At 34.9% G+C, this 14,085-nt stretch overlaps 1 protein-coding gene across 6 annotated transcripts in view; it reads right to left on the bottom strand.

Annotated features, from left to right (window-relative positions):
- COL11A1 (collagen type XI alpha 1 chain) overlaps positions 1–14,085 on the bottom strand; it is a 210,379-nt gene that overhangs the window by 143,146 nt on the left and 53,148 nt on the right. For all 6 annotated transcript variants that reach the window (XM_043875927.1, XM_043875926.1, XM_043875928.1 and 3 more), the window contains exon 5: positions 2,159–2,287. In XM_043875927.1, the coding sequence (XP_043731862.1) occupies positions 2,159–2,287 (129 nt within the window). The remainder of the gene's footprint in view (positions 1–2,158; positions 2,288–14,085) is intronic.

Here is a 14,085-nt window from a genome sequence, read left to right as displayed (position 1 = left end):
TTTTGCCTAGGCAAAATATCTGTTGTACAATTATTAAAATGCATACTTGTATTATAATGATACAAAAATGGCTATAGTTAAAAAGTAATATAAGGATGGCTTACAATTCTATTAACCAGGTGTTTTTCATACTAGTAAAAAAGATTTTTCTTACTGAAGTATCAATGTAACTTAGTATTGGGGGGAAAAGTGAGAGCTGATTCTTCAAAAAAATTTTTCTAGATGACATATTCAATACAGAAACTAAGAAATGCTATTATTGGATCACCCAACAAGATTTTCATGCAGTCCTTATCACAGCAGTACATTCTTTTCCTCATCAGATGTTTCTAGTAAAAAACAAATTTGACTTACCAGCAGAATGTTAAATTTATGAATCAACAACTAAAGTAAAAAAGGGAATGCCTACTTTTTAATGAATTTAAGATAAAAATGGTTAAAACTATTATTTTGCCTTAAAATAACTCAGCTTACCTTACATAATAGTATTAAAACATGGAAATAAAACAGCTCAAGGTGATATAATAAGAATGCATACCTTCATTCTTCCAAAAATCAGAGCCATATCTGTTGCTAAAAAGAACAAGACTTATCTTTCTTAAAACAGGGGCAAAATATTAATAAATCTCGTCTGTCTTGAACATATATACTAAATGTTATAAATTTTAATATTGAGTCTCCACATAGTGTCTAAGATATAAAAACACTAAACCTGAAGATATTAGAATGTTTTAATAAATCATGAGGGAATTCACAGATTGTTCTAATAAACCATGAGGGAATAAAAAGAATGAAGCACTTGAGAGCTGGGAGATAGGCAAACACAAATATCCAAGTAATTTCTCTTTTACTCTCTCATATTTGTTTTCCTTTTAGCTTCTTAAACCTTTATTCTGGTTCAAAAACAATTAATATTAAATTATGGAAAAAGTCAGTGCAACAGAATTCACTAACATACCTTAAAAAGAAAAGTAATGTCAAAAATTAGTAAAACAAATTTAATTCACATGCAGAAATAACAGTAAACTAAAACTAAGAGATAAGATCTTAACCTGCTCTAAATAAAAAACTCAAAAGATGGTACTTCATAGTATTTTTTTTTCTTTTTTTTTTTTTCATAGTATTTTAAAATACAAGAAGAAAGCTATTTGAGTTATTTTCAAAGATAAGGATAATCTTGATGTTTATAAACTTCCATCCCAAATTCTAAAATTTTAAACTCTTCATCTTAAAAAAGAAATAAAGTTTTGCAGCCAACTAAAGACTCAACTCCTTCCAGAATTTGCTTTTTAATTTCCAGAAAATCCACATTAACAAATTTTACCTAAAAATTTGCATAAAAGGTACACTGTATTATATTTTTGTTCTTTGGGATATTCAAGTCTGACAAAATGACTATTGCTAACTTAAATGTAAATATTTTTTATCTGAGAGAGAATAGGGTCAAATTTCATTATGGTGAATTTTCTTGCAAAAACAGCCTGGAAAATGGTTTCACACTGGAGTTTCAAATAAACTAATGCAGTATTAATCAAAGCATATGAACATCTAGTTACTGCAATCAGTTCATACTGCTTTTCATTCCATTGCTCTTTGTATCAAGTCTTGTGCAAGAAAAGGAAAACTTACATATCAATGTAGCATAACCATATAAGAAATGGAAAAAAAAAAAGAGTCTCTAAATATTCAACACAGCCTGAAAACTTTAAGATAGCACTAACATCCCTTCTTTCATCTGCACAAATTGTCAAAGGCTTGAAGATATGGCAAGTACACTAGAAAATAGTTATCCTTGTCATGAGGTTGCTTTAATTATAAAAGTAACAAGGAAAAAATAAATGTTGGAGAAATTATCTCTTTTCTCATCTCCCTCTAAAAAAAAATATCCTCCTCTACACACTGTATAAGGGAACTATATTTCTAAGAAATTAAGTAACAAAATACTTGAGATTGAAACAAACATCAAAAATCTTCTTCAAATTGCCTCTCCTTTGAAATATTAGTGAAAGAGTGAAAGTATTAGTCGCTCATTAAAACACTATTAAATAAAGGTATAGTTTACTTAAAAGTGAATAAATAGAGACACAACTTGAAACTGCAAACTATGTCATTACCACTGGAATGAGAAAACGTGCCCTGATCTTACGTGGTTCCTCACCTCGTCGACCTGGGGTTCCTGAGCCTGAGCAGCCTTGGGAGCTGAGGAATCACAGTCTGGACTATAATGCTCACAGTAGTCATATGCTGCTTTGGGGTCACCTATGATCAACAACTGCTGGATGTCCCCCTGCCAAGAAACAAACATGGTTACTTAGCATATTCGAATACACATATATCCAGAGAAAGATTTACCTGAGACATAGTGTTGTTCATTTTCAAATATTTGAGAAGAAAAATCACTTACATTTCAATGTTGAAAGCAATCTTATAGGATTGACAGAGAAATTCACAACTATTTAACAAATCAGATCTTAATATATTCCAATAAAAATTAATGGAAAATAAATTTTAAAAAATTTAAATGTAATAAAATAAAGATTAGAAATAATAGTAGGGTTAGCTAAAGAGTTTTAGTTTCAGGACATTCTGGAAACTGTATGAATAAGAGGAAAACCAAATATTTTGCTCTTGAAGTCATCTGAATATTTCTGCATGGGTCTCACTTGACATGAAGCTAGTTTGATATAAATCTATGGGTCATGATCATATTAATTTAGAATTATACCCAGACGCGGAAAAATGTCTGGGTTAATATCCACTTGACTTGGTGATTCAAGTTTCTGTAAGTTTGAGAACATGAGTCTGATTCACAAAACTCCTGATTTCATTTTGAATAATTTCCGAGTTATTATAGCTTTCTCTACATCTGACTAGCATATGTTATTTAGAGCCTGATGAAAATTATAAACATCTCTAAAACTGAGTAACAGGAAAGAATTCACAGCACTTTTATGACACAGCATTCATTTATTCATCAACAAATGTGGACTGAAAAAGTACAATACACAAGACACTGAACATAGTATCATGGGAGGTGCAAACATAAATTTGATATAATCCTTGCCCTTGGAGAGTGTGATATAATGGTTAAGATTTAAAACTGTAATAAAATGGAGAACAAAATTTATAACTTAAAAATATACAAGCAAACTCGTGTGAAAAGTAACCAGAAAAGAGTATAAATTATTTAATTCTAGCCCACAAACTTTTATTAAATACCATGGCTACTATCTGTAGTGTGGTAGTCAATTCTATTTGCATTGCTTTCTTCTGTCTAAAAAGCACTCTATACGCATACTCTTAAAATTAGCATTTATTTTAATGGCTCATAAATCTATATTTTCATCCCTATCACATTATTGAGATAAAAGTTACATACAGAATTTATTCTTTTAAAGTGTACAGTTCAGTGTTTCAGTTCATTTACAGGGTTTTCCAACCATCACCAATATCTAATTTTAGGAAACTGTCATCATCCCTAAAAGAAACACCACAACCAATGACAGTCACTGCTTACCTCTCCTTCCCCCAGCCCCTGGTAACAAGTAGACATTTCATATGTCGTGATTGGGACTAGCTTTTTTTATGTATCATGTTTTCAACTAAATGGACTCATTATCATGTCTGTGTTGCTATGCTTGATGGTGTCCCACAGGTCTTTTATACTCTGTAAACTTTATTTCAAGTTTATTCTTTCTTTTCTTCATACTGAGGAATCTCAATTGATTTTCAACTCCAGATCTATTTTGTTCTTTTAAAAGAAATCCAATGGTTATTTATCTCTATTTGATAAAACATCATTTCCATATTGTCAGTTAGTTCTTATGCTGTGGTTTCCTTTAGTTGTTTTTTGGTTTTTTTTTAACATACGCATAACTGCTGACTTAGAGTCTTTTGTAAGTCCAATATCTGTCATGTCTTCAAGGACATAGATTTGCTTTTCCTTTGTATGGGACATAATTTTCTGATTCTTTGCCTGTCCCATAATTTTTTCTTGACAGTTGCATATTTTAAATATCACCTTTGGAAACCGTATTCCATTATGCCTTCCCCTCAATGCCTGGTATTTCTGTGTGCGGTTATTTTTGCTGCTTGTCTAGTGATCTTTTGAAGTAATTCTATAAGTCAATATTCTTTTGTTTTCTGTATCCACTGAGGTCTCTACTCAACTAGGCTAGTGATGAGTAAATGATTGAACAGAGAGTTCCTTAAAAAACTTTCACTATTTGCCAAGTCTCTGAGTGTGTATTTGTGTGTGAGTACACCTTTAATATTTCAACAGTTTACAACTATGCTTTAGATTTCATTTCTTGTTATACAGATCCTAAAGCTCAGTAATATTTGAGATATTAGGGTCTCTTCAGGTCTTTTCTCAACATGCACACAGGCCTCATAGATACCCAAGAAATTACAGAAGCTTTTCAGTGCCCTTCATAGACATCTCATTTCCAGTTTTTTTCTTCTTAGTGTCTTTGTCTGATCCTTGTTTGCTCAACACCCTAACATTTAAGCGAACACTGCCAAACACTAAGATCTGCATCTAGAATGTATCATTAGTAACAGAAAAATTACTAAAATTAAAATGTCAAAAACACACATCTGCCAATAGAAATTTCACTAACATGACATATTACAATGCTTGATAATCCTTAAGATAAATCTTGTTGAATTAAGAAATTTCTCCACAGTCAGATTTAGCTATAATTTTTCAGTTACTTAGTCATTTTATTCAATCATTCATTCAGAAAGTTCTTTATAAGTGCATGTAATCTCGGTGGCTCAAAGGTAAAGAATCCACCTGCAATAGAGGAGATGCAGAGACGCGAGTTTGATCCCTGAGTTGGGAAGATTTCCCATGGGGTGGGGAAATGGCAACCCACTTTGCTTATTTAACGTATATGTAGAGTATATCATGCAAAAAGCCCGGCTGGATGAATCAGAAACTAGAATCAAGATTGCCAGGAGAAATAACAACAACCTCAGATATGCAGATGATATCACTCTTGTGGCAGAATGTGAGGAGTAACTAAAGATCCTCTAGACGAGAGTGAAAGAAAAGAGTAAAAATGCTGTGTTAAACCTCAATACTAAAAAGCTAAGATCATGGCATCCAGTCCCATCACTTCATGGCAAATAGAGGGGGAAAAAAGTAGAAGCAGTGGCAGATTTTATTTTCTTGGGTTCCAAAATCACTGCAGGGCTGACTGCAACCATGGTGACACTTGCTCCTTGGAAGGAAAGCTATGACAAACCAAGACATCATATTAAAAAGCAGAGACATCACTTTGCCGACAAAGGCGTGTACAGTCAAAGCTGTGGTTTTTCCAGTAGTCATGTACGGATGTAGGAGTTGGACCATAAAGAAGGCTGAGCAATAAAGAACTGATGCTTTCGAATTGTGTTGCTGGAGAAGACTTCCTGAGAGTCCCTTGGACCGCAACAAGATCAAACCAGTCAGTCCTAAAGGAAATCAACCCTGAATATTCACTGGCAGTACTGATGCTGAAGCTCCCCTATTTTGGCCACCTGATGCAAAGAGCTGGAAAAGACTCATTGGAAAAGACTCTGATGCTGGGAAAGTTTGAAGGCAAATGGAGAAGGGTATGGTAGAGGATGAGATGGTTAGATAGCATCACTGACTCAATGGACATGAGTTTGAGCAAACTCGGAAATAGTGAAGGTCAGGGAAGCCTGGCATGCTTCAGTCCATGGGGTAGACAAGAGTCTGATATGACCTAGCAACTGAACAACAAATAACCAGTAACAGAGAAATTTGAATTTTCTTCATTCTGCTGTTTAAAAAAAGGACATCATTCAGTATATCTTGAATACTGTCATCTTAGAGGATCTCAATTAGAAATTCTAATTCTTGAACCCCAGCTTTGTCATTAATTACTCAGAATTATGCAAGTCATTTGGACTTCCCAGGTGGTTCAGTGCTAAAGAATCTTCCGGCCAATAAAGGAGACTCAAGAGACATAGGTTTGACCCCTCGGTTGGGAAGATCCCCAGGAATAGGAAATGGCAACCCACTCCAATATTCTTGCTTGGAAAATTCCATGGACAGAGAAGCCTGGCAGGCTACAGTCCATGGGATCGCAAACAGTCGGACACAACTGAGAAATTAAAACTTCAGACTTAACTTACAGATGATATAATAAACTAAATGCAGCTTTTACTGAAACACAAAAAAGTTGTCTGTTGTATGCCATATGGTATTTTTAATAGCATATTTTTTAGAATACTGGTTTCCTAAGTACTTAACTATTCTAGTTAAGGCACTCCACTTCATTAAATGGAATCCTGCCATTATTTCCACTATAAATTCTTTATTCAGGTGTTTGATATTCAGCCATAAAATATACTACTGGAAAGAAACTGGAAAATTCAGTTAAAAATCTATAGTGCTCTTTTTCCCAGAAGGTATTCTACAGTGTTTTATGGTAATCATATGACATGTTATGAGACAGTCTGTAGACAAACAAAAGCATCCTGACAGGTTGAATGAACCATAAATATTTAGATTCAATAGTCATAAAAATTTCCATAACTGGAATAGGATGAAGTTACCAAGTAAAGTTGGCATCTGCTGCACACAACATATGAAAAAGACATCCTCCTCCTCTAATGACCCACAAAGCCAAAATTAAAGCAGAGCTGATGCAATTACCTTGCTATCTACAGCTGCGCCAACTGGGTCTGGGTCTATACTATAGCATTTGTTTATAGACAGGATGATTCGGGAAGAGGAAAGCAAAATAAATGTAAGAAAACTGAATCGAAATTATAAAGATATGGTTCCTCTGAATGTAACTTCCATTGCAAAAGTATTCTGACACATTTTTATCACAACAAATTATGTAAGTATTAGCATATCCTCAATTCAAAGCTAAAATATAATGCATATATCCTAACAATTATTGTTTGTTATTTTTGGTTGTACATGCATATACATGTTGTTGTTTAGTGTCTCATTTAATTTCGAAGGTTTTGAAAATTAGAAATTTCATCTCCCCTAAGCCTGGAGTAAAGCACACACTGCAACTGTATTCTATAAAATCAGCTAGCCTCCATATTTCCCGAAGCACATTCTTACTTCCATTACTTCCAACATGTAGGTATCTCAATGGGTATTAATGCATTTATAAAATACTTCTTGGGAAAAAATTGTATGTTATAAGCACATAGGAGTTAGGGTGATGAAGAAGATGGAGAGAGAAATAGCATTAAACAGAAAATGCATCTTAAAACTTTTGATGAATGAAGCTGACAAACTTAGAAAAGGACATACAGTGCTGTATAGTTGGAGGGATGGCCCTATGTGGTGATAATGAGTAGTGAAGATTGAGGGATAAAAGAGATAAAGATAGAAGAAAAACAAAACAAGCAAACAAAAAACTAAGGAAGGAACTGATTTAAGAAAGGTTTTGTGTGTGAACTGAAATCTAAACATTACAGAGTGTTGTTCAAAGACTTTGAACCATGGAGTAAACTGATCAATGCTGCATTTTAACAAAACTGCTATGACAACGTGGGGGAGGATGATTTTAAAGCAGCCAGTTTGTAAGCCTAAGACTCCATAAGAAATCCATTGCACTTAAGCATTAAGAAAATAAACTAAGGCAGCAATAGGAAGAAGGGAATAAAGGATGGTGGTGGTGGTGATTTAGTTGCTAAGTAGTGTCCCACTCTTGCGACCCCGTGAACTATAGTCCAGTAGGCGCCTCTGTCCATGGGATTTCCCAGGCAAAAATACTGGAGGGGGTTGCATTTCCTTCTCCAGGGGATCCTTCTGACCTAGAGATAAAACCCAGGTCTCCTGCATTACAGGCAGATTCTTTATCAACTGAGCCACCGGGGAAGCCCCTATAGAATAAAATATAGATATAAAAGATATCTAGGAATAAAAGATAATAGAGTTTATTAGAGAAAACATGTGTGAAATTTGGGAACTGACCAGATACTGATGATGAGTGGGATGGGATATGCAAGGAGAGAAGGAGGAAGTGAGTTAGAGAGTAATGAAAGGCAGTTTTGTAGTTTCTGGTATGTGCAAGAGTAGGAAGGCAAAGGCATTTGTTTGACTGAGAAACATAAGAGAACATAAGAGAAAGATGGAGGATCAACCTTTTAAGTGTATAAAGTAAAATGATAATTAAGGATTGCTTTTAGAAAAAGTTCAGTCTTCTTTTTAAGAAACTTCCCTTTATTTACTTTTGAATTGTGCTCCTCTGCATGCCAACTGTCAGGTTATGTAACTGTGGCCAAACTAAGCTATAAGCATCAGTAAGAATCAACATTCAGTCAATCAATTTGAAGAAATTTTCCCTTTAACCTGACAGCACATACTTCTGTAATAATTATTACCATTTTTTTTCACTGATAATTAAAGACAAAATGAACTTGCCTAGATTTAATGTTATGGGCTGGCTGATTTGTGTCCCCGAATTCACATGTTTAAATTCTTAGTCTCAGAATCTGACTGTATTTAGAGATAGGACATATAAAGATAGAATTAGGATTAAATGAAATCTTTATGCTGGGCCCTAATCCAATATGGTTGTGGCAGTCCTAGAAATGAATATAGACTGATAATTACTAGCTGTTTATATTTATATCTTCCAAGTATTATCTATAGCAGAATAAAGAAGAGCACTTCAAAACAAGTATTTTTGTTCATAATATGGGTAATGTCAAACTATGTCAAGGAACTGGTATTAAGTAGGTGTTGTGGAAGTATTGACTGATTCAATATGACAAGTAGCTAGAATTCAGGGTAATCACAGGTTATAACACACCTGGACAGTATCATCATGTGTAAATATCCCTGAGGCATTGGGGGTAACAGAAAGTAAAGAATGATTAAAAAAAAAAAGAAAAGAAAACAAAAAGAAAAATTATTGTCTCCAAGTATAAATAAAGAATTTGAAAGCATTGAGTTGTTTGTGTGTGTGTGTGTGTGTGTGTGTGTGTGTGTGTTGAGTTTTATCTGGGGCAAAATCAGGACTGCAGCCTGGGAGGCAGCATCTCAGATAGCTCTGAGAGACTGCTCCAAAGGGGTAGTGGGGGAAAGACAATATATAAGGTTTTGGTGAAGAAGGAGTTCAATACCATGAAGCACTCATTTTACAAAAGGTTTTTTTGTCAGTCATGAGGATCTGATGTCACCATGAAGGGATTTAGTGCTTCTCTAGATATGAGGAGATGGAAGGATTAGATCATAAAATCTGTTCCTAAAAACACCCAACTGTCTAAAGACCTGTCCCACCGGATTCCCTGGAGCACAGAGTGCCTCACTCCACCCTGAACTCCCTCAGGGGTTGTTGAAGGTCAACAGCTATAGAGGCAGATGGCAAAGGCCTTTGCTGTTCAGTAGTTGGCAAAGGAATTTAAAAGCATTGAGCTTTTAAGTAAACTTACCAGGTATTTAAACAACTTTATCAAATTAAATTATGCTAGAATTTATACTGGCTTCCCAGGTGGCTCTAGTGATAAAGAACCCACCTTGCCAACGCAGGAGATGCAGGTTCGATTCCAGGATTGGGTAGATCCCCTGGGGAAGAAAATGGCAACCCACTCCAGTATTCTTGCCTGAAGAATTCCACGGATAGAGGAGCTTGGTGGGCTACAGCCCATAAGGTCGCAAAGAGTCGGACATGACTGAAGTGATTTAGCATACATACATGCTAGAGTTTAAATATCCACTTATATGATTTTTTAAAATACACTTTCATTACACTAGTTAAAAAGATAAAACAACTCCTGGTTGTATCACTGTTGTTCAGTCACCCAGTCATGTCCAACTCTTTGGGAACCCATGGACTGAAGCATGCCAGGCCTCCACGTCCCTCACCGTCTCCCAGTTTGCCCAAGTTCATGTCCATTGCCATCAGTTATGCCATCCAGCCATCTCATCTAAATGAAATTACATCCTAATTCTACTTCATGTCAACAGTGAAAAGAAAAAAATAATAGAAAAAAGTTTTATTATTTTTATATACTATAAAATATACATCTATAAAATCAGAAAAATATATTTTTGTATTCTATACCTAATTTTATTTATCCATGTTAATATAAATGAAGAGTAAAACAACATACTTTCTTGAATTAAGAAAACATATGCAAAATTAAATTACAATTCTTAAAAAAGAGATAATCCTTAGATTACAAAAAATTATTCATTTCAAATGTTCATTAAATATGAATATTTTAAATATGTATAATCAGAACTTGATCTTCCTCCCAAAATAGAGTCATCTGATACTTTTTACAAACATCTATTGTTCAAATAATGTAACTAAAGATAACATTAAAAAACCTAAACAGAGGATTTAAAAACAAAATGGAAATCATTTGAGACTTTACCTTTAAAAATTAACTTGAGAAAAATATTATTTGTATGAAAGAAAACATTATGCATCATTTAATATTTTTAAGTTGTATTTTAGTACAGACTCAAAGAACAAATTCATATTAGTAATATCAGCATAAAGGTCAAATATGGATTTGCAAGTAGGTATGACTTTCACTAGCTGTCACACAAAGTTAACTGTAGAATTTGAAATTTACTTTACATTTCGTGGCCTTTGACTTGGCAGTAAATTTTGAATTTATTTTAAAGTAATTATCACCTTTTGAATATGGAAAGAAATGGTAGACTGTTTTAATCATTTCATAAAGAGTTCAACAGTTGAACTGGCACATTTACTCTTTTAACCGAAACAAATAAACTAGGTATTGTCTATCATTTTTTTATTATCAGTTTAGCATAATTTTTATTGCCTAATTTTAACTCTAGAGAAAAAGGATGAAAAGAAATCATTGGTAGTAGCATCTTGATACATTTATTATTCTAGTAATAGTTCTGCATGCAATGACAGTGTCGCAAAAGTAACAGGTCCCATAAATAACATATAAGAATACTTTCTTTTCCTACTCTGTTGCACTGCTCTATTATTATAAATGTATATTTCTTAAGTGAATTGAAGTTTTATCAAATCAAAATTGGCCTTTTTATGAAATATATAAGCCTAAGAGGATTTTTAAAGTGTATATATATATATATACACATATATATATATATTTATAAAGTGTATATATATATATATATATATACACACACACACACACACATAACTAATTGATATACCTTTTACTCTTTTAATTTTAAAAAGCATTTTTTTCAGTAATATTGTGAAAACTTATTTGCTCACTACAGAGTATAGTCAAACTATACATATATCTACTGAAGAATCAAAGATGGGGGTCATGCTCTCAAAGGTGAAAGCCAGAATTCCCTATAGAAATGGGAGTTCTTGGAAAGAACTACATGGTTCTCTTGAAGGAAAAAGCAAACCTGTTACACAGCATTCCTAATTTAAGGAGGTACTTCATGCCCTACAATTTGAAGACAAATTTAAGTCTTCTCCCTCCTCAGACAAACTCTTTTCTTTAAAGAAAAAGGCACAAATAACACACAATTTTTTAATAGGCACAGATACATTATAAGTCAGATAATAAATGTATTTCTTCTATAACTTTTAGTGGTAACTTACACAGAAATTTGACAGCCAGATAACTTTCAGAATCCTTCACCCTGGTTATCTACCAATCAGCCATCTACCCATTTAATCAACACATTTATTCAGGAAAAGTAACATGATGACACTATAGACAGGCAAGAGAGAAGTAAAAAGGAAAATCAGACCAAGATCCTACTCTCAGAGACTCTTTGTAACCCCATGAACTGCAGTCCACCAAGCCCCTCTCTCCTCTGTCCATGGGAATTTTCCAGGCAAGAATACTAGAGGGGGTTGCCATTTCCTACTCCAGGGAACCTTCCCTGACCCAGAGATTAAACCCACGTCCCCTGCATTTCCTGCATTGACAGACAGATTCTTTACCACTGTGCCACCTCGGAGGGTATGACCTGGGAAGGGAAATTACTTAGATATATTTCTTAAGCATTTACTGAATTCCAATTATGAAAAGGGGGCTTCCCTTGTAGCTCAGTTGGTAAAGAACCTACCTTCAGTGCAGGAATTCACCTCCAAGGCAGGTGACCCAGGTTCGATTCCTGGGTCCAGAAGATCCCCTGGAGAAGGAAATGGCAACTGACTGCAATATGCTTGCCTGGAGAATCCCATAGACAAAGGAACCTGGTGGGCTACAGTCCATGGGGTCACCAGAGTTGGACACGACTTAGGGACTAAACCAATTATGAAAAAATAAATTGGGCCAGCAGGGGTTGGGGGATGAGACAACTTTCATCTGGGAAAATCAGAGGAATGATCTAGAAGGACCTGTCATAAATGAGATCATGAGAAAGTGTCTAATTTTTCTTTTAAATATAAAGGTACTTAGTATTCTTTGTTGGCTCTCAAATCCTAATCATTCATGCTGCTCTCTCTCCGCCTGTGCCTGAAGAGTCTGACCCCACAGCTCACATCATCAGACTGACTTGCAGGTGGTTTCCAGTACACACCATGGAAGTGACCACCAGGAGTTAGGAGTTCGGAAGGTGGGAATAGGGGGTAAAGTAGGTTCACCAGACACTTTCCTGCCTGACACTGCCGTCCGGTACCCTGACGGCTACTGCCACTGCCAGAAAGCACTTGAGCAGGGCTCTAGCTCTCACTGTACTGCTATTTATCATGGAAAATGGGAAAGGCAATGCTCACCAGCTCACTCTCCTTCCTTGTTCACACCTCCTAAATCACCTAAGTAGAAATTCAGTTTCCTGCTGGAACCACAGTGAACTCACAGGGACTATGAGATGTTAAACAAAGACTACGTCTTTAAAGGCCCTAAAATAACAATAGGTAGCTTCCTTTTATGCATATACTGTGTTTAAGGGCTGGGAAGGCACTGTGCAGCTTGTGAGATCTCATTTCCCCAACCAGGGATTGAACTCTTGGGTCATGGCAATGGAAGCTCAGAATCTTAGCCACTAGGCCACCAGGGAACTCCCAGGAGCTCCTCTTCTTAATAAGCCAAACTATATTGTTCTGCTAAACTCACTGGAATATAAACATCATGAGAGCAAGGACCTGTCTGTTTCATTCTCCCAGGTTTCCACAAATTCATGGAATAGGCCTGCACATATTCATATTAATAAATGTTTGTTTGATAAATAGCGAAAGTGAAAGTCGCTCCGTCAGGTCCAACTCTTTGTGACCATGTATAGTATACAGTCCATGGAATTCTCCAGGCCAGAATACTACTACAGAGTAGCCTTTCCCTTCTCCAGGGGATCTGCCCAACCCAGGGATCAAACCCAGGTCTCCTGCATTGCAAGTGGTTCAATAAATAGATACCCAGGCAATTAATTTATTCACCATTACAAGATTCAATTTTAACAACTGTAAACTAAGAATACTGCTATTTGTCTCAAATTTCCTACAGATTCTTTAAAAGCTAACGCCTATTTTAACAATTTTTAAAGTGTAAGTGTACACACATGTTAGATTCAATTCCTACAGTACTTGATGCCCGTTAAAAGAGAATACACTTTTGAGTTCAAACTTCTAATCATGGTTATGGACTGTATGAACACATAAAATTTAAGAAATGTTGCTGGAGAATCCCTTTGTAATCTTTCCATAAATATACTCCAAAAAAGCTTGAGTTTCAGAAGACTTAAAGAATAGAACACTTAAAGAATAGAAGAGAAAGAAAAACACATTTAGCAAAGCAGTCTCCAGCATGTGACACTGTAAAAGCAATAGCTTAACAAAATTATACAGTGTCTCCACAAGATATTCCCTAGACACTAAAACTTCTGTTCATATTTGATATTAAATCTTTGCTGAAAAGTACAGTGGATCCTGGTAGAGGTTTAATATTGTATATCCAGGAATAAGACTGACACTAAATCTTTAACATGCCATAGCATTCTCAAAAAGTAGAGATTATCAGAAGATTAATTGCAAAACTATGCTTCCTGTTACTCAGACTTCTGAATTTGCCAAGGCATTAGCTCTCATCACAGTTGTTCTTTTTTTTTTTTCAAACATTCTGTACAGTTAATGATTCTTTCTCAACTATTTTGTGTGGAAAGGAAGACTGCCAAAATGCTTAGAA

This window comes from Cervus elaphus, chromosome 20, assembly GCF_910594005.1.
Source record: "Cervus elaphus chromosome 20, mCerEla1.1, whole genome shotgun sequence".
Taxonomy (NCBI): Eukaryota; Metazoa; Chordata; class Mammalia; order Artiodactyla; family Cervidae; genus Cervus; species Cervus elaphus.
Note: the sequence above shows the minus strand (reverse complement) of the source record. Positions and strands in the feature narration are given on the sequence as shown.